Here is a 23,937-nt window from a genome sequence, read left to right as displayed (position 1 = left end):
AGCCCCAGGCACTGGCCAGCACAGGTAACTGCTTGGTATCATCAGAACACGCAACTTCCCCACTCACAAGCAGTGGCCACATCTCTGGCCACCATGGTGATTCTCCAGTTACTTCGATGCTTTAAAAGGCTGCAGCAGCATGCAAAAGAATTTCATTTCATTTTAAAAAAAAAGTTAAGAAAGGTCTTCAGGAGATGGTGAGTTTATTTGTCTTGTCTGGATAGAGGTTTGATGTGTTCTCGAATGTTCCGGGGTGGAGACCAGGAGAATGCACAGGGTGTGGGCATCTACTCAGTGTGGCCGTCCCCCTCATCCTCATCCTCACCGTCCACAGAGAGAGCGGCGTACTTGCTTGCAGAACTGAACTTCTGTCAACAGAGAGGGACAAGGTAATGGGAACTCAAAATCCTCCTACCAAAACCTAGAAGCAGAATGCCAATGCTCTGGTATAAATGAGCAGTCCAGACCACAGTCATTCCTCTGTGGGTAGCATCTTCTAGGGCCGGGGACACATGTGAACTCACAAGCCATCGACACCCCCTTTCTGAGAGCCGAGAAAGGCTGTTTCAAAAACAAAACAAGTCCACCTTAGCTTTTCTTACTAATTTGAATGAACTCTGATAGCTCATTTCCAATTCCTCTAGTGTCAAGAAAGAGTCAGATGCAAAGCCGAGAGAAGAGGAGCAAGCACATGGCACTTACGGAGGCTGGAGTCTCCTCAGATTTCTTTGGCTCAGGAGCAGATCTGGAGTCTTGATCTTTTTTGCCGTCTTTCCTGCAGAAACAACAGCACAGACCCCTATTCAACAGTGTTCCTTACACAGCACATTATTGTTAGATTCCCCAAATGTAACCGTGCGTGAGTGAGTCTAGTTTCTTCACAGCGGCAGACCTGGCCACGCTGGGGAAAGCAAAGAACTCCTTCATAAAGACTCCCGCATCTACCATTAACAACTCACAGACAGCGAGGAGAAACCACATACCTATCCAACTCCTCCCAGCGCTCTTTGTGCCCGTCCCCAGGGCCACGGCTGGAGCTCCCACTTTGGCCTTTTGGGACACTCATTCCATCGATTTTATTTTCATCTGTTAAAGCAGAAATACAAAAGCAAATTCAAGGCATATAAAGTGACCTATCTTCCTGCTTTCCTCTAAGCTGAAGAAAACACTTTTAGGGAAAAGTGTTGCCACCCTACAGCAGCCTAAGGCGTTCCTACTGCAGTGAAGACTACCTGGAAAAGCAACACGGACAAGAGCTAGATTGTGCCATAGTGACCTTGGCTTGCGAATGGTGATATTTCCAACTGGGACGAACATGTTTATTCCTGTCCACTTAATTTCCCCACAAAGGCAGGCTTTACCAGGAAAAGAGGCAGTTTCAAGCACTTTTAGGCAGCCACTCCTGCCCTCTACTGGCAGGAAAAGAACATTACTAACTGGGTACATTTCCAGGACAGCCAAAGCTACACTGCAAAACTTGTCCAGAGGCCCCCCTCCAAAGAAACACCAACAAACAGGGGCACAAGACAGTCAGAACCCAGTAACTCTTGAAGCAGTTGAAGACTGAGAGGGGAAGGGCAGACAACGTCAACAGCGTGGCCACTGGTAAGGTGCCAGCGCTTCCAATCCTCAGCGAGCCCAGGAGGCCAGCCCTCAGAAGAGCCGTGAAAGCACAACAGGGGTTAGGGAAGGGGACTGAAAGGAAGGAAGAGACAGGAGAAGCATGCAGGGTGGCAGTGACGACTGTGCATGAAACACTTCATGTACATGTATGAAAGCGTCACTGTGAAACCCTAAAAAATTTCTTCTTGCAGGCAGTGGTGTTCACACCTTTAATCCCAGCACTCAAGAGGCAGGATGATCTCTGTGAGTTCTGAGGTCAGCCTGGTCTATACAGAGGAACCCAGCCTCAACCAAACTAAACCAACCTAAACCAACCAAACCAAAATTCTTTGCCGTGTGTACTGCCTGCACCTGTGCGGCATGTACGCCTGGTGTGTGGAGGCGGGGAGGGCATCAAGTACCGGCAAGGAATGGTGCTGGGAACTGAATTGGTGTGTTAGGCCCTGGACGTGTCTGCATTCCCAGCTTTAAATGGGGTTAAAAGCTACTTCTTTCGGCATAGGCTCACCTTTCCTTGATGGTCCTTCCTCAGAGGACTGAGCTGGGGCTACCTTCCCTCCACAACTAGAACAAAGCAAGCAATCAACCATCAGTTTCTACAGGAAAGACAACACAAGCTTACACATTTTCTGAACGTAGTAGTTTTCTTTACAGAGATGCCCGCATGCATCCTCAACACTGTGATTATTACAGCGTAGAAAGACACTGAAAGCAGCCACTTCCACTCAAATCAGAGAGCGTAGCCTGAGCCTTCTGTTTGCAAAAATTGGGAAAATTTAAGAGATTCTCAAGTCACTAAGCATGGACAGTATGTCCCAGGGCAAAGCACATCTACCTATTTTTGTGGTAAATACTCCCATCACAGCTGATTTCAACCCATCAAAGTGATGTCAACTGGCTAATGAAAACCAAGACAAGAGCTCGTTTTGAGACCACTGAGTATATATTGTAGAGGAAGGAGGCAAGCTCGCCTGCAACACTACAAAGGCCGCCCCTCAGGGCACCATCAGGGAAGCAGCTGCTGCTGCAGGCCTACTCACCTTGTAGGGGACGGCTGCTCTGTGTCTGAGCTCTGAGATCGGGCAGGAGGGTTAGAGCTTCGCTTCACCCACGCATTCTCCTTTGGTGGAGGGGCTGGCATTACCTTTAGGGGCTGATCGGGTTTAGGAGGTTTAGAGGCTGGAGAGTGACAGTCTTCTTCTTTATTGAGGGTTTCATTTTCTAGAGACTTCTCACTCTCTCTCCTTCGTGTATCTGTCGGGGGAGGAGACACCACTGTAGACTGTTCATCTGGACTGCACCAGCACACCAACTCCTCTTTAAGTGGAGACTAACTTGGCTCCTTTTTTGTTCTAGAATTACAGCTTATCTGCTGTTAGGGTTAGGATGGCCTTAACCAGGGAGGACATACACACGTGAATGGGACTTGCAATCAAAGCTCAACTCCAGCTCAGCAGACAGAGACTGGAAGACAACTGCCTTTACAAGGGAACAAAGAGCAGACACTTGCATTTACAGAAAAACTACTCTGGACCCATACAATCTGCTTTGCCAGGTGTCTTCTACGTTTGAAGCACACGCTCTACCTAAGTGGCCACACGGACCAACAGCCCACTTAACCTAGCCAGAAGGAGCACTACATCATGTCACTGGGCTACTGCACAGGACAAACATCTCCAGAAAACTCTTACAACACTTGGCTCAATTTACAAATCACTTTGGCGTTGGGCTGTTTTAAAATACTCAAGTACAAGTAAACCTGAAGATTTGTGAGGTTAAGCAACAGCAGGTCACAGTAGGAAGGGAGTGCTGTAATGAGCACCACTGGGCTCAAGGGCAATGGAGTGTACTCAGGTTCAGGACACCAAGGCCATGAAAACAAGACTGAATCTAACACTGCAAAGTGCCTGCACGCTCTGGTTGTGGAGAAGGGGGTTCTGCTGCACCCCCTGGTCAGACTTACTTCTCCCGGATGTGGCTGAGGTCCCGGTTTGCGATGACTCACTTCCTGTCCTCGACCGTTCTCTTTCCTGAGTTTCTTCGCTTCGCCAACTTGGGTGTCTACACACAAGAGGTTAAAAACAAACAAACAAAAAACAACAACAACAAAAAAAACAACAAAAACAAAACAAAACCAGACCGATATTTAGTCCACGTAAGGGCACTGCGAACCTGATACACATTGTTTATAGAAATCAACTTTTGTAAATATTTTTTTTTTTTTTTGGTAAGTGCAGGCCAGAAGACTGTTTTGGGACACTGTTCCTTAGAAGCTATCCACCTTGCTTAATTTTTTGCACGTTTTCTCTGCATGTGCTTGTACCATTTGTGTGCCTCGTACATGTAGACCACGGAACTGGAGTTACAGATGGTTGTGGTGGGAATCAAACTCAGGTTCTTTGGAGGAGCAGCAGTGTTCTTAACCACTGAACCATCTCTCCAGGCCTGACAAGTCTTTCTTAGACAGTGCTGACAAGCAACCACCTGCGTTTGTGCTTGTCTCTACAGAACCCTTCCTTTCAAAGTACACGCAGGCAGGACCAGCCTTTTTACTCAGGCGCTCAGCTTAGCCACACAGACCCACATCACCAACCAGCCCTGTGATCTTGTCACATGGCCTATCATGTCCTCAGACCATTCTAGGGCAGCAGGCTACATGTGCTGGCTCTAAATGCTCCAGGTTTCCATGATAGCCTCCTTCAACCCGATCACAACTCTGAAAGTTGTTCGCACAGAACACTGCTGAGCTTTCCTAATAAATTCTAAAAACAGACTTTTGTGCTGGGTATGGTGGCAAATATCTTTAATCCCAACACTCTGAGGAGGGAGGGACAGACAGACCCGAGCCGGAGGCTACCCTGGCCTAGCACAGTCGGAACTAGAGATCTTGCCTCAAAGAGAACAAAAAAGAAATACCCAACAATTTTTACTATTCCTTACAATAAACAGATGATAAAAGCATAGAGCAGGACATGAGTATGAGGCCTGTCTGGCCTCAGTGATTTCTGGACAGGCCTGTGAGGCTCTTTAAAAACCAAAAGTAAAGAGAATCTCTTGCTGCTGCTTTTTTTAAAAGACAAGGTCATGCAACATACATGAAGCCCATCTTAATGCCAAACTCAGAGCAATTCTTTTGCCTCAGGTTTAATGCTGAAATTACAGGCGTGCGTCATCATGATCATCAATAATTTTATAGCACTTTCTAATTTCTACTTAGCTCACCCTCATGGGCTTTTTACTCGACAGCCTTCCTTTAGCAGACAGGAAACTTCTCTGTGTTAGTGACAGTCACATGGAGAGATGAGCTGGGCTGACCCTCACCTCATTCAGCTGGTTCTTTATAAAACATTATGCAGGGCTGGTGAGATTACTTGGTGGGAAAGGCCAAGTCCGAGACCCACACAGCCCTTCTGACTTCTGCATGCATGCCAGCCACACACAGTAATAGAGGCATGTAAATCTATTTGCACAAAAACAGGCATGAGTTATTTACTTCTGTAAGAAGGGCCACCAATGTCTATGGTGAGGCTAGCACAAGTCTGTGAAAGCTTGGAGGTACAGCAAGTCTTTAGTGTCTACCTGGCCCCCTGAAGGATCCCACCCCACACACTTCCCAGGACATCCACGGGCCTCAGGAAGGAGGCACAGAGAGCCCGCAGAGGACCACGCACCTCTCCCGGGGCCTGCGGTCCAGCTTGGGCTCCTCCAGCTGCCGCTGCAGCTTCTCCTGCTCCTTCTGCAGCCGCTCCTCCACTTCTCTTTCTCTGGCTGCCGTGTCCACAGGCTTGGCCCCTCCAAAGATAGAAGCCGCTCGACTGGACTGGGAGGTGCTAGCAGAGGAATCATCTTCCTTAGGAGTACTCCGAGGCTTTAGGTTCAGTTTGGGTCTTTGGGGGGGACCTAAGTTAAATGAAACTCTAAGTAATAGTTTCCAAACCGTCAGAAGGTGACGGCTGAAAGCCAGACTGTAGACACAACTCTAATGGTTTTGCTCAAAGATCTGGTCTGGAGACAAGCATCTCCAACAAACTATCAGGACCCTGTCGCGGCATGACAGGGAAGATCCTAGAGGTGTGTGTCCATGAAAGAGAACAAGAATGTGAAGGCCAGAGAGCTCCAAGAATCTACCTGTCCATGCTCAACGACCCCAATGCAGATGCAGGCGAACACACCAGTCCACCATCTTTAAAAATGTTAGTGCTGGAGGTCTGACCCCATATTCTGTTTACCTGCAGTGCACAGCAGGTACTTTTATAGACTAAGCTATTTTCCCGGCCACGGGACTCTAGTTAAGATTCTGTATGAATTCTTAGCCTGTCACCCCCCACCCCCCGCTCCAAATTATCAGAGTACTTTCAAAATAAACCTAAAATTTAACAAAGTCTTTTTTTTTTTTCTACCTTGATCAGGATGAAAAAGCAGGGCCTCATATATGCTAGGTTACATCCTAAATCCAGAAAACTGATTATGAAAGACATAGTGACTAGGAAGGAAGCCTGTGAGTGAATCACCTGATTTAAATATCAAAACAACACATGCCCACTTGCACGGCCTTCACGTATGTGTAACTAAATAGCATTCTATTTGGCTACTGCACACCCCACCACTAGGGCACTTGGTAAGATGGCTGTCCAGTGAGCACCAAACTTGCTTGTCTCTACACTAGGCTTACAAACTTGCCTGGTTTTTCATTTTCAGATGAACTTACGAATACTATTTAGCACGCGTCCCTGGTGCCTTCTGAGGTCGCGAGAGGAGCTGGAGTTATGGGTGGTTGTGCGCCAACACGTGAGCTAAGGGCTGAACCTAGGTTCTCTACGCCAGCATCAAGCCGCTCAGCCGCTGCCCAGCTTTTTATGTGGGGCTGTGACAGAGCTCTGCTCCTCCGGCTCGCATGGTTAACACTGCGTCACGAACCATCTCAGATCTTTAATGTGGGATGTAAGGTAGCAGTTTCTACAACTTCCAAAACATCTCACCTGCCCACCTTTGTCAAGGAGCAATTATCATTACATTTAAGATGAAAGAGGCTCAGAAAACATAAGCCAGGATCTGGCAGAGTAGACAATGGAGTGAATATAATTACCAACATCCACTGTTCCTCCCATTACAGTTCTTCCTTTTCCTGTAACATGTCCACATATGACAAAACCAAACAGCTCACAGAGCACATGCATGTTTAGGCGTTAGACAAAAAGCTACAATAGGTAGCTTTTGGTCTCTATGTAAATTTGGTAGGAGAATCAGATATATTAAGAGTACATTCACATTAAAGACACAGGACAGGCTGGTGGGACAACCCAGCAGGTAAAGATGCTTCCTGCTACTTGACCACCGGAGTTTATTTCCTGGCTCCACATGGCAGAAAGACCAGACTCCACAACCGTCCTCAGACCTCCATGCACATGGGCATACAAGTATGTGTATCAAATGAGTGTTTATGTATGTGTGAATACACACCCATCTCTCTATACATACAGACAGCCGTGGCTGGCCTGGAACTCACAGGGATCTATCTGCCTCTGGCCCCCAAGTGCTGGGATTAAACGTGTGTACCACTGGTAGCATGAACTTTTAAGATAGCACTTTAACCTTTGTTCAGTGAAGGTTTTCAGGTGATTGAAGAGTGAGCACGTACCCACGAGGGTGGATGTAGAAGTGGGAGACACCACATAGTCTAGGACAGCCCTTTGCTCACTGTGAGAGTTACCTTTCTTTCTCAGATGTGGCTAGGAAGCTCGTGACCAAACATTCCTTACAAGCTGTCAGATAATTTCCTTACACAGCAGTCTTTCAGATGGCACGTGTGAGAACTGAGCGTGACAGTGCTTTGTTTCAGCAACTATGGGCATAACTTCCAAAGTAAGTTCCCAAAAATTTCACTACCTACAAAACCAGTAATGTCTATGTTTGACATTACCACACCAACTACTGACTGGGACTTTCACTTTCCTCACTTAGAGTACAGGGCAATAGAAGTGTCTGCCTTTTCCTTTCCTACTGCTTACTTCCTTTACACCGTATCAGTGAGTACCTCTGTCATCACGCCTGTAATCGTCCCGGGAGTAATCATCCCTGGAGCTCCAAGACCGATCATCCCGCCTCTCGTAACGGTCTTCATAGCGGTCCCCACCTCCTCTGTAGTCATCATCTCTACGGTACCCGCTTCCAAACGCTCTTCTGCCGCTGCCTATCCTGGAGTCATAGCCTAGAACAGACCTCAAATTGTGGTCACACGGAAAGGGCATTCTTAACAATTCTTAACGCGGTCACAGAGCATTACTCTGACTGCCTCACCTCGGTCATAGTCTCTGCTGCCTCGGTCATCATAGCGATCCCGGCCCCCATAGCGATCCATGTCTCGGCGTGGGCCATCCCGATACCCGTCCCGATAGCCATCCCGGTACCGGTCTGAATCGTAACGATCTCGATACTCTAGAAAGAAAAGAATGTAGGTAACACCACTGCCCTCCCAACAGCTGATAATGTTAGCTCACTAGATGAACTTGATTTAATGAGTTTTATCCACTATGATTCACTTTTATATAGTTTAACCACACCTCCAAACCAGAACCATTTGTACCGACTTAAAAATCCCTCAGTATTTCTTAAAAAACAAACCACCAACCATCGACCCCTGATGTGTGCTGGGCCTGGAGCTTGCTCAGCAGATGCTTACCCAGCACACAGGAGACTCCAACTACCACACAGGAGGTGTGAACGGAGGATGGAGGTTAAGGCCAGTTCTTGTCCCCACCCCAACAACACAAAACACTGACAGGTACTTTCCCTGATGAACTTTGCTGGTGTTTTTTTTCTTTGGTGGGTGGGGTGATGATGATTATCCCACAACAAATTCTGGGATTTTGTGCTTGATACTAGACTGCTTCAAAAAGCTTAGCACGAGGGTATAGACAGCTCAGCAGACCAGCGCTCCCGCCTCTGTGAGCCTGACCACCTGAGTGACTGTTGAAAAGAACCTGGAGGTGGCAGTGGCCGAGATGCTCACTGCTCTTCCCCCCCTCACAATTACATAATACGTGTATTATATTTATTTTGCTGTGCTGGAACTTGCTTTGTAAACCAGGCTCTGAGATCCACCTGCCCCTGCCCCCAGAGTTCTGGGAATAAAGGCGTGCACCACCACACCCGACAGAAATAAAATCTTTTATTCAAAAAATTATTTACTTATTATGCATACAGTGTTCTGCCTGCACGTACACCTGCATGCAAGAGGGCTCCAGATCTCACTGTAGATGGTTGTGAACCACTATGCTGAGAATTGAACTCAGGACCTTTAGAAGGGCAGCCAGTGCTCCTAACCTCTGAGCCATCTCTCCAGCCCAGAAATAAAATCTTAAGGTGGTGTTCAGGCACACAATTTTATTCTTGATACCTAGGAGGGTTACGGAGGCAGATTGAGTCCCAGGCCAGCCAGGACTACAGTGAGACCACGGAAAAAACAAACAAAACTTAGGCATAACCCAATACAGTATTGTCACATTTGTTTTTTCCCTAGAGTTTTAAATTTATTTTTATTACATGCAGATTGTGCATTAGCTTATTGTGTAGACTTCACTCCTGTCGTGTAGGGCAATGGTTAGCCTCAGGTGTTGCTCCTCAACAGCACCCATCTTATTCTAGATCTACTTTTACCTCCCCACATCTGGCTCTTTAACAGTGTGACTAGGGGTCCAGCTGAGGCCCTCCTGCTTGTGTGAGGACTACTTTATACTTAGCTGACCGACTGAGCCACCTCTTTCCCCACTGACCCTTCTTTATAAAGAGACACATGTGCACTTGTTGTTTGGTTAACATTTTTCATCAGCTTATCAAATTCCTTTTCTCCATTTGTCAACGATTTATATTATCAAAACAAATATCCCCCACACACATCACAGAAACAAAAGAAACTTTCTAAGTCGCTCCTCAATTTCTAACCTAATGTCCCATTACCAAACAGACCCAAGATGCGATCTGAAAATCTGAACTTACTGTCTCCAAAGCTGTCGTCACCTCTTCTAGGAGGGTAGTCATCAAAGCTGTCTGCGGCAGGGCGGGCCCTCCAGTCTGTGTCTGTTTTGTCAGAATCTCGATTTCTATCTCGACCAAAAGAACGATCATCCCTGTCTGAAGACAGAGAAAAACAAACAAGTTAGCTTACCAAGACACTACTCACTTCTCAGACTCAGCCCTCCTCGTCAGGCCGCATGCTTTCATTGTCATCTATCGCTCAGGTGTCACAGGGTGGCCCAGGCCTTGCAGTTGCTCTCTCCAAGTAACCGACCCATTCTTTTCCTCAAATGTATTTTATCTGTACATTAAAACTCAGCTGCTAGGTAGCAAATCTAGTTATGGATTCATGGCCAGGGCTAGTCAGTGCTCTGAAATCTGAAGGAGACAGGATGTATCTCTGGGTTGTAGCTATTGTTAGGCATCAGTAGTAGCACCTTCACCTGAGGCAAATCTTAACACTGCCTAAAGCGAAGCAAGACTGATTGAGAACTGTTAGACAGGACTCTCCACCACTCCAGGACTACTACCAAATTGTTCTAGCAGTTTCCTTACCTTTATCCTGTGCTTGGTCAGCAACGTCCACTCGAATTCTCCTGTTACCTAGAGACTGAGAGCAGAGGACCCTATTAACTGACCCTTGTTAGCTAAAAATCCCTTAGAAAGCCAGGCGGTGGCAGCACATGCCTTAAATCCTTGGGAGGCAGAGGCAGGTGGGTCTCTCTATAAAGACCAGCCTGGTCTGCAGAGTGAGTTCCAAGACAGCCACAGTTGTCCTGTGAGAAACCCTATCTCAAAAAACCCAAAGAAGAAAAAGAAATGCCCTTATAAAAACTTAGAAGAATTAACAAAACTGGCCTTAAACTAATACAAAATGAATCCTTCTATTTCCCCAAAGCCCATTTCATATAATGGAATTCACTTTTGTCTAGTAGAATGAAAGCAATTCTCGATCAGTTAACTGTAACTACAGCCCTCAGGAGGCAGAGACAAGACAAAAAGTCACTCCAAGTTCCAGGCCAGCCTAGAATATGTATGTATGTACGTACACGCGCGCGCGCTCAGCTTCAAAAAGAAAACAGACAATTAAGATAGAGCTAATCTGCCATGACTGTAGTAAAGCAATTATTCACTCAAACAAACAGCCAACAACAGCGAAGATCTACAACTGCATGGTTTTTTCCACTCAGTATTTTGTGTAGCTCAGGTCAAGATACCTTGATTTCCCCTTTCCAAAACTTTGACTAACTGCTGATATTACAGGCATGAATGAGGGGGTCTGGCTATACCCATGAATTTTTATCCCTATCTGATATGGCTTATGGCATTTAACCATTATTCAGTGAAAATATTTCTACAAGCTGTTTATTATACCAAATGTTTACCAAAAGTTTAGACTATGGAAATCAGAGATTTCTGGAGTTAAAGAAAATATACTTTGACATAAACTGGCTTATATTTCTATCTGCCTTTATAAAAAAGACAGTTTATTTTGAAAAGTTGAACCTGAGAGCTGACACCAAGTAGTAAGTAGGTTTAATAGAAATAACCGGGTTTCTTCCCTAGAATCCATCAGAGTGCTTCTCTCAGACTAACACAAATCAGTGTACTTCAAATGACATCATGTATATGTCCTGGTCTGGTTGACAAGCAAAGACTGCCTATCCCTCACACTCCTGTTAATCTCTTTACCTCTTCATTGAGACTTAGAGCACTGAGGAGAGAATCCAGGTCCTCAAACTCCGCATAGCCGAAGCCTTTCAGCTTGTCTGGGTTGCTGGGTTCGCGTGGTAAGCGCACAGCGCTGATCTGAAAGAGTAAAGAGACAAGTAAATGAGAGGAGAGCAAGCAAACAGCCCCAACAGTCACCAGTAAATATGTACTGAATTTCTCTGGAGAAAATACAAGAACCTGGCTGTCCTGGACTCAGTGTCTAGACCCGGCTGGCCCCCACCTCACAGGGGCTTGCCCGCCTTCCATTTCTGTTCAAGGCCCTGGCCCACCCCGAGATGCTTACGTCAGCTACCACCGCATTAGGCCAGACATTCAGATGCTTACATTCAGTCCTCTGAAGAACTCCTTAATGGAGTCCTCGGTCACGTCATAGGGCAGGTTCCCCAGGAAAGCAGTGTAGGGTGGCGACTTGGGGAGGCGGCTGCGGTCGATGTTGGGTTCCCGTGCAGCCCGTGGGGCAGTGGGAAGGATGGAGCGGTCAATTGGCGGTGCCCTGTACACATCGTCGTCATTGCTGTGCCACGCTGTGGACACTAGGGCACAAGAGCAGACAAAGGGAGTAAGATGCGGACATGGCAGAGCGTACAGTAGCCCAAGACAGCAGGATCATGTGAGTGAGCAAGACCAGCCTAGGTTACAGAATCAGTCTCAAAACTCAAAAACCTAGTGGCAGAGGCTGGCTCAATGTCTGAAGGCACCCTGGTATCCACAGGGAATCCAGGCCAGTCAGAACTACACAAAGAGATCTTGTATCAAAAAAACCCCAAAAACCACACACAGGCTGAGTGGTAGCGGCATATACTTTTTCTTACTAGCCTGGTCTACAGATTGAGTCCAGGACAGCCAGGCTACACACTGAAACCCTGCACACAAAACCCCATCAATCAACCAATCACCCCCACAATCCATACACCTACAGGATTAAAACAAAACAAAAAGAAGCACACTGGCAAAATACTCATACACATACACACACACACAAAAAAAAAAGTGAACAAAGAGAAAAAAAAGTACTGAGCACTTGCGGTCTATTTTTATGTATCTCAAGGCTGTTGAGGCCCAGCCCACTTTAAAAGAATGCTGCTTTCTGACTGCACACCAGGCACTTAAGTAATTCTATGTGCCACAAACCTCATGTTTATTACAGCCACTTTATCCTGACAAGCCTGTGACACTGTTCTACTAGGAAACTTAACCCAGGTTCTGGACAATAATTTGATGGCCAAGTATTAGACTAGGATCTTTTTACCACAAATATATTAGCTATTACTGGTTTGAGACAGGGCTTTTTTTTGTAGCCCTGGCTGTTCTGCACTCCCTTTGTGGGGCAGGCTGGCCTCAAACTCAGAGATCCACCTGCCATGTTAACAGGCAGGTTCGCCATCACCCTTACACTCCTACTATTGGGCTAGACCTGGTGTTTTCTGCTCCATCCCCACCCCTTTGGAGACTGTTTTGTAGCTTAGGCTTGAGGTCTTCCTGTCTGACTTCCCAACAGCAGGGATTACAGACATGTATCACCTCACCAGGCTTTCTTCAAGGTTTACCTCTCCCCAAAAACACAAACAAAAATAAACTCAACTAGTCCTGGTCCCCAAATTTGTACTTAATTTCAGCATATATACACTATATAAAATATCTTATTATGAAATAGGTCACACACAAACTAAGATGGGGGGGGGTTAGCCTGACGAAGACATAATAATTACAAAAACGTTCTAAGCCAGGTGTGGTATGGAATGCCAGTACTGGGGAGGTAGACGAGCAGACCTCTGGAACCCCAAGGTCAGACAGGGCTGCAAAGTGACCTGGTCTGAAATGCACACCAAGTTAACAAGAAAAGCAAAACAGATACACCCCAATCAAAAACAAAGCTAGGCACGTAAGGCCAGAGGCAGATGACCTCTATGGCCTTCCTAGTGAGATCACAGCCCAACTAACTGAACAAAACACAAGACTTTTAGGTGTAAGATATTGTTAATACTCGGGGCTGGAGAGATAGGCCAGAGGCTAAGAGCACCATTTGTTCTTCCAAAGGTTCCAGGTTCATTCTCAGCAACTACATGGTGGCTCACAACCATCTATACTGAGATCTGGTGCCCTCTTCTGGCACGCAGGTGTACATGCAGGCAGAATGTTGTATAACTAATGAAAAGATTTTGTTTTCTTGCCAGTGAGGCTGCAATACACACTGTCAAGCTGTGAATGCGCAGGAGCTGTGGCATGAAGCTGAAGTGAAAACGGAATGTGGGAAAGAAACGGAATTAAGTAATCGTGTGGGAAAATAGAGAAGAGTCAATGCCGCGTCTTTGGGCTAGCCTTGCACATTCAGAGAGTCTCCGGTAACAGGCAGGGGCTGGCACTGAGGGTGAGCACCGCCACGCCTAGCCACTCAATCTTAGTAAACAGCCAGGGCCAGCATGCCGACAGTCTGAACGTTCACTTCAGTCTGAGCCAGCCAGAGGTTGAAGTCAACATCCCAAACACACACAGAAACTTTGGGTTCTATAAAGGAAGACCCTGTCCAATCACAAAGGAGACAGTGAAGTAAATCTAAAGTGTACTGATGGCTCTAAGGAGAACAACAGGAAATTACCGTCTCCTTCCAGATCATCTGTCTCATCGGCCCAGCTGACGGGTTTGGAGACATAGGTGCTTCCTCCACCAGACCCACCATCCTCAGCCAGAAAGTCTGTCAGGGAGATGGTTTTCCCCTTCTTATTCTTCTTCTTTGCTGAAAAGATAGAAAAGAAAGATTTCTCAATGCCCCCAAGTACTTAAGACTTTTATCCCGAACCACCGAAGACTAACGCGTTAAAGAAATCCACACAGACCCCACAGATGACTGGGTTACGGAGTTCCCCTCAGGACGGTTGGGCAGACATCTCTGGAGAAAGCGTAGCGTAACAGTGAAGGAAGTCAGGCACCCAGTGGAGACAGGAGGACAGGTGTGTGGGAGGGTGCAAACGCAGCTCACCTGCTAGCACAGCCAGCGGGAGCTGTGTTAGCACTATCTGCATCGCACATGGCAGGATACACTTCAAGCGCTGCCCTGCCTAGGCGGGGGCCGGGAGGAGCAGGCATCAAAGGCCGTCCTCGGCTACAGGCCGCCTGAAGCTCGCCGGGGAGGCGGGAGACCCTGCCCCACAGAACCCCGGCCGATGACAGGCAGCTACTCCCATGTGCACACGTGTGCGTGCAGAAGGAAAGCCGCCCATCAACATCTCCCGGGAAATATGGCTGCGACACAGGAGCCCTTCACTCTCTGGGGTCCCAGACTGGGGGGAGGAAAAGGCAGTAAGATGAGCCGGAGGCCATCTACTCTACATAGAGAAACCTTGTCTTGAAAAATCAAAGAAAAATCCAGGCATGGCGGCACATACCTTTAATCCCAGCACTCTGGAAGGCAGAAGCAGGAATCTCTGTGAGTTCAAGGCCAGCCTGCTCTGCAGAGTGAGTTCCAGGACAGCCATGGGCACAAAGAGAAACCCTGTCTCAAAAACCAAACCAAACCAAAGAAAAAAGTTCTAGTAAACCACCAAGCCAGCCTTGAGTTCAGAGATCCACCTGTTACTGCCTCACTGTGCCCTGCAATAAAGCACTTTCTAAAAATTAAAAGACTGGAGAGATGGCTCAGCCTCAAAATTCAGTTCCCACCCACACAGTGGCTCACAACCACCCAAAAAATCCAGGAGTGTGGTATTTTCTGAGTTCCTCAAGCATACACACATGTTGATACAAACACGCAGGCAAAACACTCAGATAGAAATCTCAGCGTGAAAAGACAGCTCCTACCCCATATAATAACACATAGCATATGGCACTTTGTGTGTATTGCCTACTTGCTAAATAACCACAGAGGAAGACTCATAAACCTGTCTACAGAGAAGGAAAGCAAACCTAGGTATTTTCCTAGGTTATGCAGGGCAGGGCTCTCCCCACCACACCAAACAGGGATAACCTCTATGGCAGGCTACCACAGCCACCCTAAAATGCCCGTTGCCCGCAGCGGTATTTGAAAGCTTTTGGTTAAAAGGCGCAATACCTGAACTCTGTACTCTAAGAACTTCAGACATGGCAAAGCCATTCACAACATAAGAGACCAAGGGGATTTCTAGAACTGACAAAGCCACCACCACACCATTAAAGGGGAACCTCCCTAAAACCAAAGCAACCCCCCTCCACAGATCTAGGTTGGCACTGGCCTGTAAACCTAGCACCATGGAGGCTGAGGCAGGAGGATTACAAGTTTGAGGGCAGCTTTGGTGAACAGCGACCATTTCTTCCTTTAAAAGTTAAACAGCTTTGCTTAAGGTCAGCTTCACCGTCATCCTTTCAAACACAGTGTCAGTATGCAGCCCTGGCTGCCCATCTCCCAAACGCTGGGACCAAACAGACATGCCGCTTCATCCACCAGCTTCATGGTTTTTTAAAACCAGAAATTCTTCCAATTCTCACACAATTTTCAACTCTAACTGTTGTGCTCTCAAATTCAACTGCCAGAAAATGAAGGTGCCCTGCTTGCTGTGACACTCCAGCACTCTGGACACAACCCCCTCAAGCAGTGGGGGTGGATGAGCAAACCAATCGAGCCCTATCACCCAGCCCTTCCTTCTTAACTGACTCTAAACCTGACAGCTTATCAGCCAGATCACATGATCCTTAGTCCCTTCTGCTGCTCTCAATCAGCTGTTGACTGTGCCATACTCAGATTCTAAGGCTAGAGTGTCAAGGTCTGGCCACTGAAATGAGCTACAGTTGTAAACTTATTCTGTCTGAAAATAGTTAAGCAGAGGCTGGGTCTAAAGCACCCACGTTGCTCCAATTCACATGCAGACACCTGTAAGTTTTGTGCTCACTCCTTAAGTAGGTTCATGAAGCCCAGGCTGGCCACTAATGGGCCTCATGTAGCCAAGGATAACCTTGAACTTTACTCATTTATTTATTTATTTATTTATTTATTTATTTATTTATTCATTCATTCATTCATTCATTCATTCATTCATTCATTTATTTTATTATTATTTTTTAAAACATTCTGCCTGCACACCAGATCTTACTATAGATGGTTATGAGCCACCATGTGGTTGCTGGGAATTGAACTCAGGACTTTTGGAAGAGCAGACAGTGTCCTTAACCTCTGAGTATTTATACAATATTCTGGCTGTGTGTGCCCCCATGCCAGAAGAGGGCACCAGATCTCACCATAGACGCTTGTGAGCCACCATGTGGTTGCTGGGAATTGAACTCAGGCCCTTTCTAAGAACAGCCAGTGTTCTTAGCCATTTCTCCAGCCCAACCTTGAATCTCTAATTCTTTTGCCTCCACCTCTTCTTTCAGTGCTGTGATCAGGAGGCATGCTCCACCACACCACGTTGCTGCTGGGGATTGAACCAGGGATTTTGTGCATGCTAGGCCATTGGGTCAACCAACAATAGATCACTAATGCAATCCAAGGTAGAGAGCCTGTATCAAGACTTTGTATGTATGAGCGTTTTGCTGACTGTTCATATGATGTGAGTCCTGGAACTGGAGTCAATACAACTTATATTTAAGAGTTAAGTGTTAAGTTAATTTAAGCGTCAAGAGTATGTTGTTGGGGGCTGTAGAGATGGCTTACTGGTTGAAAGCACTGACTGCTCTTCCAGAGGTCTCGAGTTCAATCCCCAGCAACCACTTGATGGCCTCCAGCCATCTGTAATGGGATCTGATTCCTTCTGGTGTGTGTGATTCGGTTTGTGTGCATCCAATCACACGCACACCAGGTGCCCGTGGAAGCCAGTAGAAAGCTGGGGATCCCCTGGAACTGTGAGCCGCCAGTGAACCCCGGTCCTCTGCAAGAGTAGCTAGCATGTACTCTTAACCACGCGCATCTCTCCAGACACATTATTTTAGTCTCTATCTCTTAACTGAAAAACAATACCTGGGGTTAGACTGATGCTTGTCAGAGATCCTGACCCTCACTTGGCTACTAGTATCATTAGTAATAATACCTGTTCATTAGCCTTGTTTTGGCCACCTGGAGGGATAAAAACACAGGCAGTGGTCAAGCCAAGACGATCAAGTTCAAAGAATAGTAAGAAGTGAAGGTATCCCGTCTCTTTCCCACTGTTAGAGCACCAAGCACACTAAACCATCATTACTCTGCCATCTCCGTCCCCTTCCTTTATGATGCTACTTGACCCCACCCCCCACCAGGCTGACAAATCAATGCTGGATGAGGTAAACTCAGACCTAAAATTCCCTGCGGTACCACCGCACCACAGCCATATATAGGCAGCAGGTCTGACCCCAAGAGGAAATAAGGTGGGACAGCAGTGTTTGTCACTCCACCATCTCACCGACAGTTATCAAAACCCCCATGCCCTCTGCCCTTCTAATGTTTACGGCTGTGGCATGTTGAAAAGATTTCAACTGTGGGGGCTGGACAGACAGATCAGTGGCTAAAAGTGTGGACCCGTGTGCACGTCCTTATTTAGACACACCTACACAATCAAACAAAAAAAGGCTTAAGGCCTGGTGCAGCCGTACACACCTCTATTCCAGCACTCAGGCGGCAGAGGCAGGAGGATCTCTGTGAATTTAAGGACAGCCTGGCCTACACATCCAGCTCTGAACAGACAGGATTACATAGACAGAACCTGTCTATGTAAGAATACAAAGCCTTTGCCACACAATGATTTAACTGGTCCAATTTCTTCATCTTCTTTCTAAGGCTATCTCACCCCAAACAGCCTTTCCTTCTTTCCTGATCCCCAAATCTTGCATGACTGGCTAACACCCAATCTGACCAGGGGGACAACACACCTGAAGCTCTAACATGCCTGCTAAGGACAAATCCAAGCACTTAGAAGACCTGATTGGAGACATGGGGGGGGAGAAGGACAGCGCTAGGTGGTCCAGGCTGCCCTGGAAATTTAAGGTTCTCCCGTTCAACCTCGCAGGCACATGGCAGGTATGCACCATATGCCTGGCTGTTTCTTGCTTTACTGGGCAGTACTAGGTTTGCACATGCTAGGTAAGCACTCCATTGCTGAGCTACCTAACAGGTTGTCACAAAAGATACGATAGATAGAAACATTATCTTAAGGCACTAAAGAAATAGCTCAGAGGTTAAAAGTCCCAGCATCCAGGCGGCAGCTAACAGCGGCACGGAACTCTGGTTCTAAGGCATCTAATACCCTCGTCTGGCCTCCCCAGGCACTGCAGGCACACAGCGGATAAACAAAGACAAAACATCCAAACACATACAGTAAAATAAACCTTGAATGGGCATGGTGGCACAGCACACACATGGTGGCTCAGCATCTGGAGGCAGAGGCAAATAGATCTGAGTTCAAGACCTGGTCTTGAGCTCCAGGACCACCTGGAGAAACCCTGTCTGGAAAAACCACCAACCAAACAAATAAATGTATGTATGTTCAAAAAATATGTATTAAATCCTGAAATTGGAAAACAAAACAAAAACTCAGCTCAATTCTTCCATCAGGATCTTTCTCAGGGCTGGAGAGATGGCTCAGCAGTTAAGACCACTGGCTCTTCTTCCAGAAATCCCAGGTTCAATTCCCAGTTTTGAGTGGCAGCTCACAACTGTCTGTATCTCCAGTCTAAGGGACCCCACACCTTCACAGACATACATGCAGGGAAAATGCCAATGCACATGAAGTTAAAGTAAGTACATCCATTTACCTGGGTGGTGGTGAATACCTTTAATCCCAGTACTTGGGAGGCAGAGGCAGGCGGATCGGTCTGGTCTGGTCTGTTTCCAGGACAGCTAAAGCTACACAGAGAAACCCTGTCAAGAACCCCTCCCCCATAGAAACTTTCTGTCCTTCCCCATATTTGAGGCACTATCTCAACTGTGTACTGTGTAAGCTTGGCTGGCCTAGAATTCACAGGAATCTTCCCACCCCTGTCCCCCAAGCCCGGGGATCACTGACATTTACTACTGAAGTGTCAAACCTTCTGTTGTTTTATGGAGTTAAAACACATGGCTCCATGCATCCTAGCTAAGAACTTACTACTGAACTCTGAGAAACACTGCTGTAAAGTGTTTCACTTCAGTAAATAAAAGGCCCAGGAGAGGCAGAGGATGATCAAAGCTCAAGCCAGCCTGGGCCGCAGATAGATACCAAAGGGGGGGGGGGGGGGGGGGAAGTAAAATAAAAGTAGAGTACGCCATGTAGACCTAGAACTTGGGACACCTCCTGCTCCCACAACAAAGCTTCTTTGTATGTGGCAGCCATCTGCACCTGTGTGTGTTTAAGAGGGAGTGAAAGGAAGCACGTACTCGAGGGGACAGGACGGGCAGAAACTCATGAAGATCAGCCTGCCTCTGTCTTCTGAGTGCTAGTACTAAAGCCCGCCCTAAAACACAGTTCCCGTTAATTATTATCTCAAAGCTTTTAATTAAAGTAAACACACATACTTTTCCAATCTGAAGCACTGTTTTTCTTCCACTGACAATACTCGGTATTTGATTTCATGAAATGTTTTTGCCTTGGCCATCTAAATCTAGTATTCTTGCAAAGCAACAGACACTGTACAGGATGGAATTTGCAAAAAGGTAACTTGTATACATGTAGCTACAGCTCTTTAAACAGTTTTAACTGTGAAGATCAACAAACACTGTGTAAAAGCAACCATTTAATACCATATCACTATAAAACCACAGAAACACATTGCAGCATGAGTGTTAATGTCAATTAAATTCCTAAGCACAGTTTACATAAACTGTTCAGTCTCTACCACGCCAACTGAACACATACTCGGTACAGAATTAATGTAACCTACATCAAACACATTATGATTCCTTATTGCCAACAGGTCTGCAAATGAACTGTCCTTCTACAAATGAAGAAACGGAAGTCGATCACTTTGCAACTCATACAGCCACAACAAAAGCTAAAAAGCAAAAAGCCCCCCTTCTTTGAGGCAAGATCTCACTGTAGTCCAGGCTAGCCTGGAACTCACGGAAACCCTCCAGCCTCAACCTCCTGAGTGCAGGGATGACAGAAACAAACTACCATGCGCAGCTAAGACCTCAAAGATTTTATTCTTTTAAAGACAAACTGAATTACTTGCCCACTCTGCAGCTTCCTAGAAGCGTGACCGATGTTCACGTCAGTCCTGAGACACTAAGACACTGAACTGGTATTGCCCCAAATAAAACGTTCACCTTACCAACAGTGATAAGCTGTATTGGACATTTTCAGAGAAGAACCAAGACATTTCCAATTCTGGGCACACGTCCCTCTCCAGGTCGTGTAATTGGAGGAAGAAGTGTGGTTAACTCCAAACTCTTCGAAGGCCAAGAGGGAAACTTGTGCAGAGGTAACAAATCAAGCTACATTTCCTAGGCTGAATTTAAGAGGGGCCTTCCTAGCAGGACAGGATAGGAAATGGAAAGGGGACATTACTAGGCAAAACTTTTTAAATCAGTGTGGATTACACTCAAGGGATCTCCCCCCCCCAAAAAAAAAAAAAAAGAAGAAAGAAAGAAACAAAAACCCTGAGTACTATTTGATCGTAGGTCAGAGGAAAGCGCTCTAGCCTCCCCATGAATTCTGCTATCTAAATTGAACTGGACGGCCTGGACTGCAAGGGGCCCCACCTCCTGTGCCATCACCCTAGTCCAGCTAGGGTGCCCTTCACCACTAAGAATTTCACACCAGAGGAAAACCCACAGTTAAGATTCCGAACAGACAAGGATTATTTTTGTAAGCTTTAGACGTTTTCACCAGCACCCCAACTTAGGGTGACACATCAGTCCTTCAAGCTCAGTGTGTCTCCAGGACTGTGCCCTGCTCTGCTACCTGCAATGGGACTTTCAACTAGTCTCTGAGCGAGCTTTCTTCAGCTGGGAGAAGCCACCAAATCTTTGTATCATCTCAGGCTTGTTCAACTAGGTGCTGGCTAACAAAAGTTCTTAGGCTCAGGTTTGGGGGTATAGCTTAGAGTGCTTGCCCAGAGTGCCCAAAGTCCTGGGTTCAATGTTCTACAGCGCAGGAGGGGGAAATGGTTTCTGTGCTCAAATGCACCTAAATTTAGCAGATGTTTTCCAAAGACATCATGTCAGTTCCTAGTAATAATACATGAACTTCTGGTTAAGAAATTGGGTGTTGCCAGGTACTGAACACCTTTAATCCCAGCACTCCGGAGGCCGGCCTGGTCTACATGGATCGTTCCAGGACAGTCAGAGGTAATATAATCTTTAAGTAGAGGAAGCAACTTAAAAAAAGTGTTTTTTTTTAACAGAATCGAGGTCATACTAGAGAAAAAACTGTATTTCCCAAACTAATACTAGATGTTTAAAAGCCACAGGCATGCTTACAGGTCCACTGCAAACGCAAAAAACCAACAGAACCTTCCCCTCACTTGCAATGCAGTGATATATACACCGCATTAAAAAATACACAACCCACAGAACCTTTAGCTATTATTTTAATAGCACCTTCTGGAAGGTTCCTAATTATCCAGGAAAACGACAAAGCCGAATCCTGACACTGACGTTACCAAAAAAAAAGGAAAAAAAGGTAGCAACGAGCTCATCTCGCTCCCCCCTCTTCCTGGCATAGTCTGCACTCAGTAAAAACCGCTGGGAGAATCAGAGGTGGAAAGTGAAGGCACAGGAGACTCTGGGCGTCCATCCGGCTGCTCCGCCCTAACACGTGGGCGCACACTGGGTTCCCTACCCCCAACTTCAGCAGCGCCAACCTCCAAACCCGACATTGCGTTCCTGGAGTACCGAGGCCGGGCCACACTCCAAAGCCCGCTAAAGCAGAAAGTACAAGGTCACACGTGAGGAGGGCCGGCCACCGAAGCTCCCCATCCCGCGCCCGGCGCACGCTGCCGCGCCGCCTCCACCTCGCCGCGGCCCCCGTGGCGCGCACGCGCGCCGCGGCCCTCCCCGGCCTCGCGCTCGCGTTCTAACTGCCCCCTGCCCCCACTAGGGTCCGCAACGGCCTCGCGCCGCGGACACCCGGTCTATTGCGCCCCGGTCCGCGCGCCAACCGCCTCCTTCCTTCCTCCGCGCCTCGGCGCGGGCGCAGAGCTCCGCGTCTACGAGAGGGCCCGGCAGCTCCGCACGCCCCTCTGCGCGGCCTGCTCCGACTGACGCCGGGGCCCACCATTACCGCCGCCTCCAGCCGCGCGCAACGGGGTGAAAAGTGTGAGGGGGAGGGGAGGCCCTCCCCTCCCCCTCGGCGTCCCGAGGCGGTCGCCTCAAGCGGCCATGCCGCCGGCCCGCCGCAGCCCCCGGCCCCCGGGGGGCCCGGTGCCACCCGGCCCCCGCCTCCAGCAGGGAGCGGATCCAGCGCGGAGGCTGTTTCGGAGCCCGGTCCCCGGCCACGCTCGGCCGCTCACTCACCTGAGGCCGCCATGTTGGGAGAGGGAGAGAGAACGCAAAGGACCCGGATGAGGCAATCACGTGATGATAGCGGGCGCGACGGGCTCGGAGACGCGAAAGCAGGAGGGGGCGGGGGCCGGGCGCCGGAGGCGGGGCGCCGCCGCGCTGGGCTGGTGAGGCCGCGCGAGGAGGTGGCGCGGCGTCCGACGGGAAGCGCTGCGCGACATGGGGCCGGAGGGGCGGAGTCCGAGCTGTCGCGAAACCCCGCGCTTTACGGGCCCGGCGCGGCCGGCGGGTCGGCGGCGCGCGCGGGGCGGGGTCTCCCGCCGCACGGGCTTCTGGGAGGGCGGGGCGGCGCTCGCTGGTTCCCTGGAACCGAGTGGGCTTGGAACCTGGAATGGGCGTGCCACGATTGTTTTGCTGTTTTGTTTTCCAGAGGGAGGGTTCTGAGTTGCCTTTTAGGTCACTGTGGGCAAAGGCAAAGCCAACCGACGTTCTGGGAAAAGCTGTCGGCCGAGGCCACATTTGAACACGCCCCGGCCGTTGGCTTTTGCCCCCTGTCACCACGCTTCCAGCCAGCGGACGCGTCTTTTCTGTTCGATTTCACCCAGCGGCCCCGCTGAGCATCCAGCCACGTGCCGACACTGTGTAACAGACATTTGTGGATATCAAAGAGTAAAGCTGACTTGAATAAAATACTACAGATGGCAAACGCCGCAGGTAAGTAGGGCATAGAGATGGTTGGATGCGGCTCTAGATCGCCTGCCTAGGGAAGGGCTCCGACGAAGTGACGTCTAGTATGCGCATGGCCGTGCGCGCCTTTGAAGCTAAGGAGAATTCCCGAGAGCTGGAGACCATTCTGCACTACGTAGCGAGTTTCAGGCCAAACCAGTGAATCCTTCCGTCGTTGTTTTTGTTTTTGTTTTTCTTGGCTGGAGAGACAGCCGTGGGTGCTGGGAACCGAACTCTTACATTTATGGTTGTGAGCCTAGCCTTTAACGGCTGAGCCATCTCTCCAGCCCGTTTTGTTTGTTTTTATTTTTGTATATAATTTATTTATTTTATGTGCATTGGTGTTTTGCCTATGTATATGTCTGTGTGAGGTGTCAGATCTTGGGGTTACAGACAGTTGTGAGCTGCCATGTGGGTGATGGGAATTGAGTCCGGGTCCTCTGGAAAAGCAATCAGGTGCTCTTAATGACTGAGCCATCTCTCCAGCG

The 23,937-nt window shown here is 47.9% G+C and overlaps 1 protein-coding gene across 1 annotated transcript; it reads right to left on the bottom strand.

Moving 5' to 3' along the window:
- Positions 1–186: 186 nt before the first annotated feature.
- On the bottom strand, positions 187–22,956 carry Eif4b (eukaryotic translation initiation factor 4B). Its single transcript, XM_055618225.1, has 15 exons — positions 22,739–22,956; positions 13,967–14,104; positions 11,695–11,903; positions 11,329–11,445; positions 10,192–10,246; positions 9,619–9,753; positions 7,921–8,058; positions 7,658–7,831; positions 5,295–5,523; positions 3,587–3,684; positions 2,664–2,877; positions 2,132–2,187; positions 984–1,086; positions 703–775; positions 187–368 (listed from the first exon to the last, which is right to left on the bottom strand). The coding sequence occupies exons 1-15, from the start codon at positions 22,749–22,751 to the stop codon at positions 288–290; spliced, it is 1,833 nt and encodes a 610-aa protein (XP_055474200.1). The 5' UTR covers positions 22,752–22,956; the 3' UTR covers positions 187–287.
- Positions 22,957–23,937: the final 981 nt, after the last annotated feature.

Source organism: Psammomys obesus, unplaced genomic scaffold, assembly GCF_907164565.1.
Source record: "Psammomys obesus unplaced genomic scaffold, mPsaObe1.curated_primary_1811, whole genome shotgun sequence".
NCBI lineage: Eukaryota > Metazoa > Chordata > Mammalia > Rodentia > Muridae > Psammomys > Psammomys obesus.
Note: the sequence above shows the minus strand (reverse complement) of the source record. Positions and strands in the feature narration are given on the sequence as shown.

Bases quoted from the DNA above. Each gene is read 5' to 3' on its own strand.
- Eif4b (XM_055618225.1), bottom strand. The intron at 11,446-11,694 runs GTAAGCATCTGA...TTACTCTTTCAG, and splicing joins AGTTCTTCAGAGGACTGAAT to ATCAGCGCTGTGCGCTTACC. The intron at 3,685-5,294 runs GTGCGTGGTCCT...TCTTGTGTGTAG, and splicing joins GACCGCAGGCCCCGGGAGAG to ACACCCAAGTTGGCGAAGCG.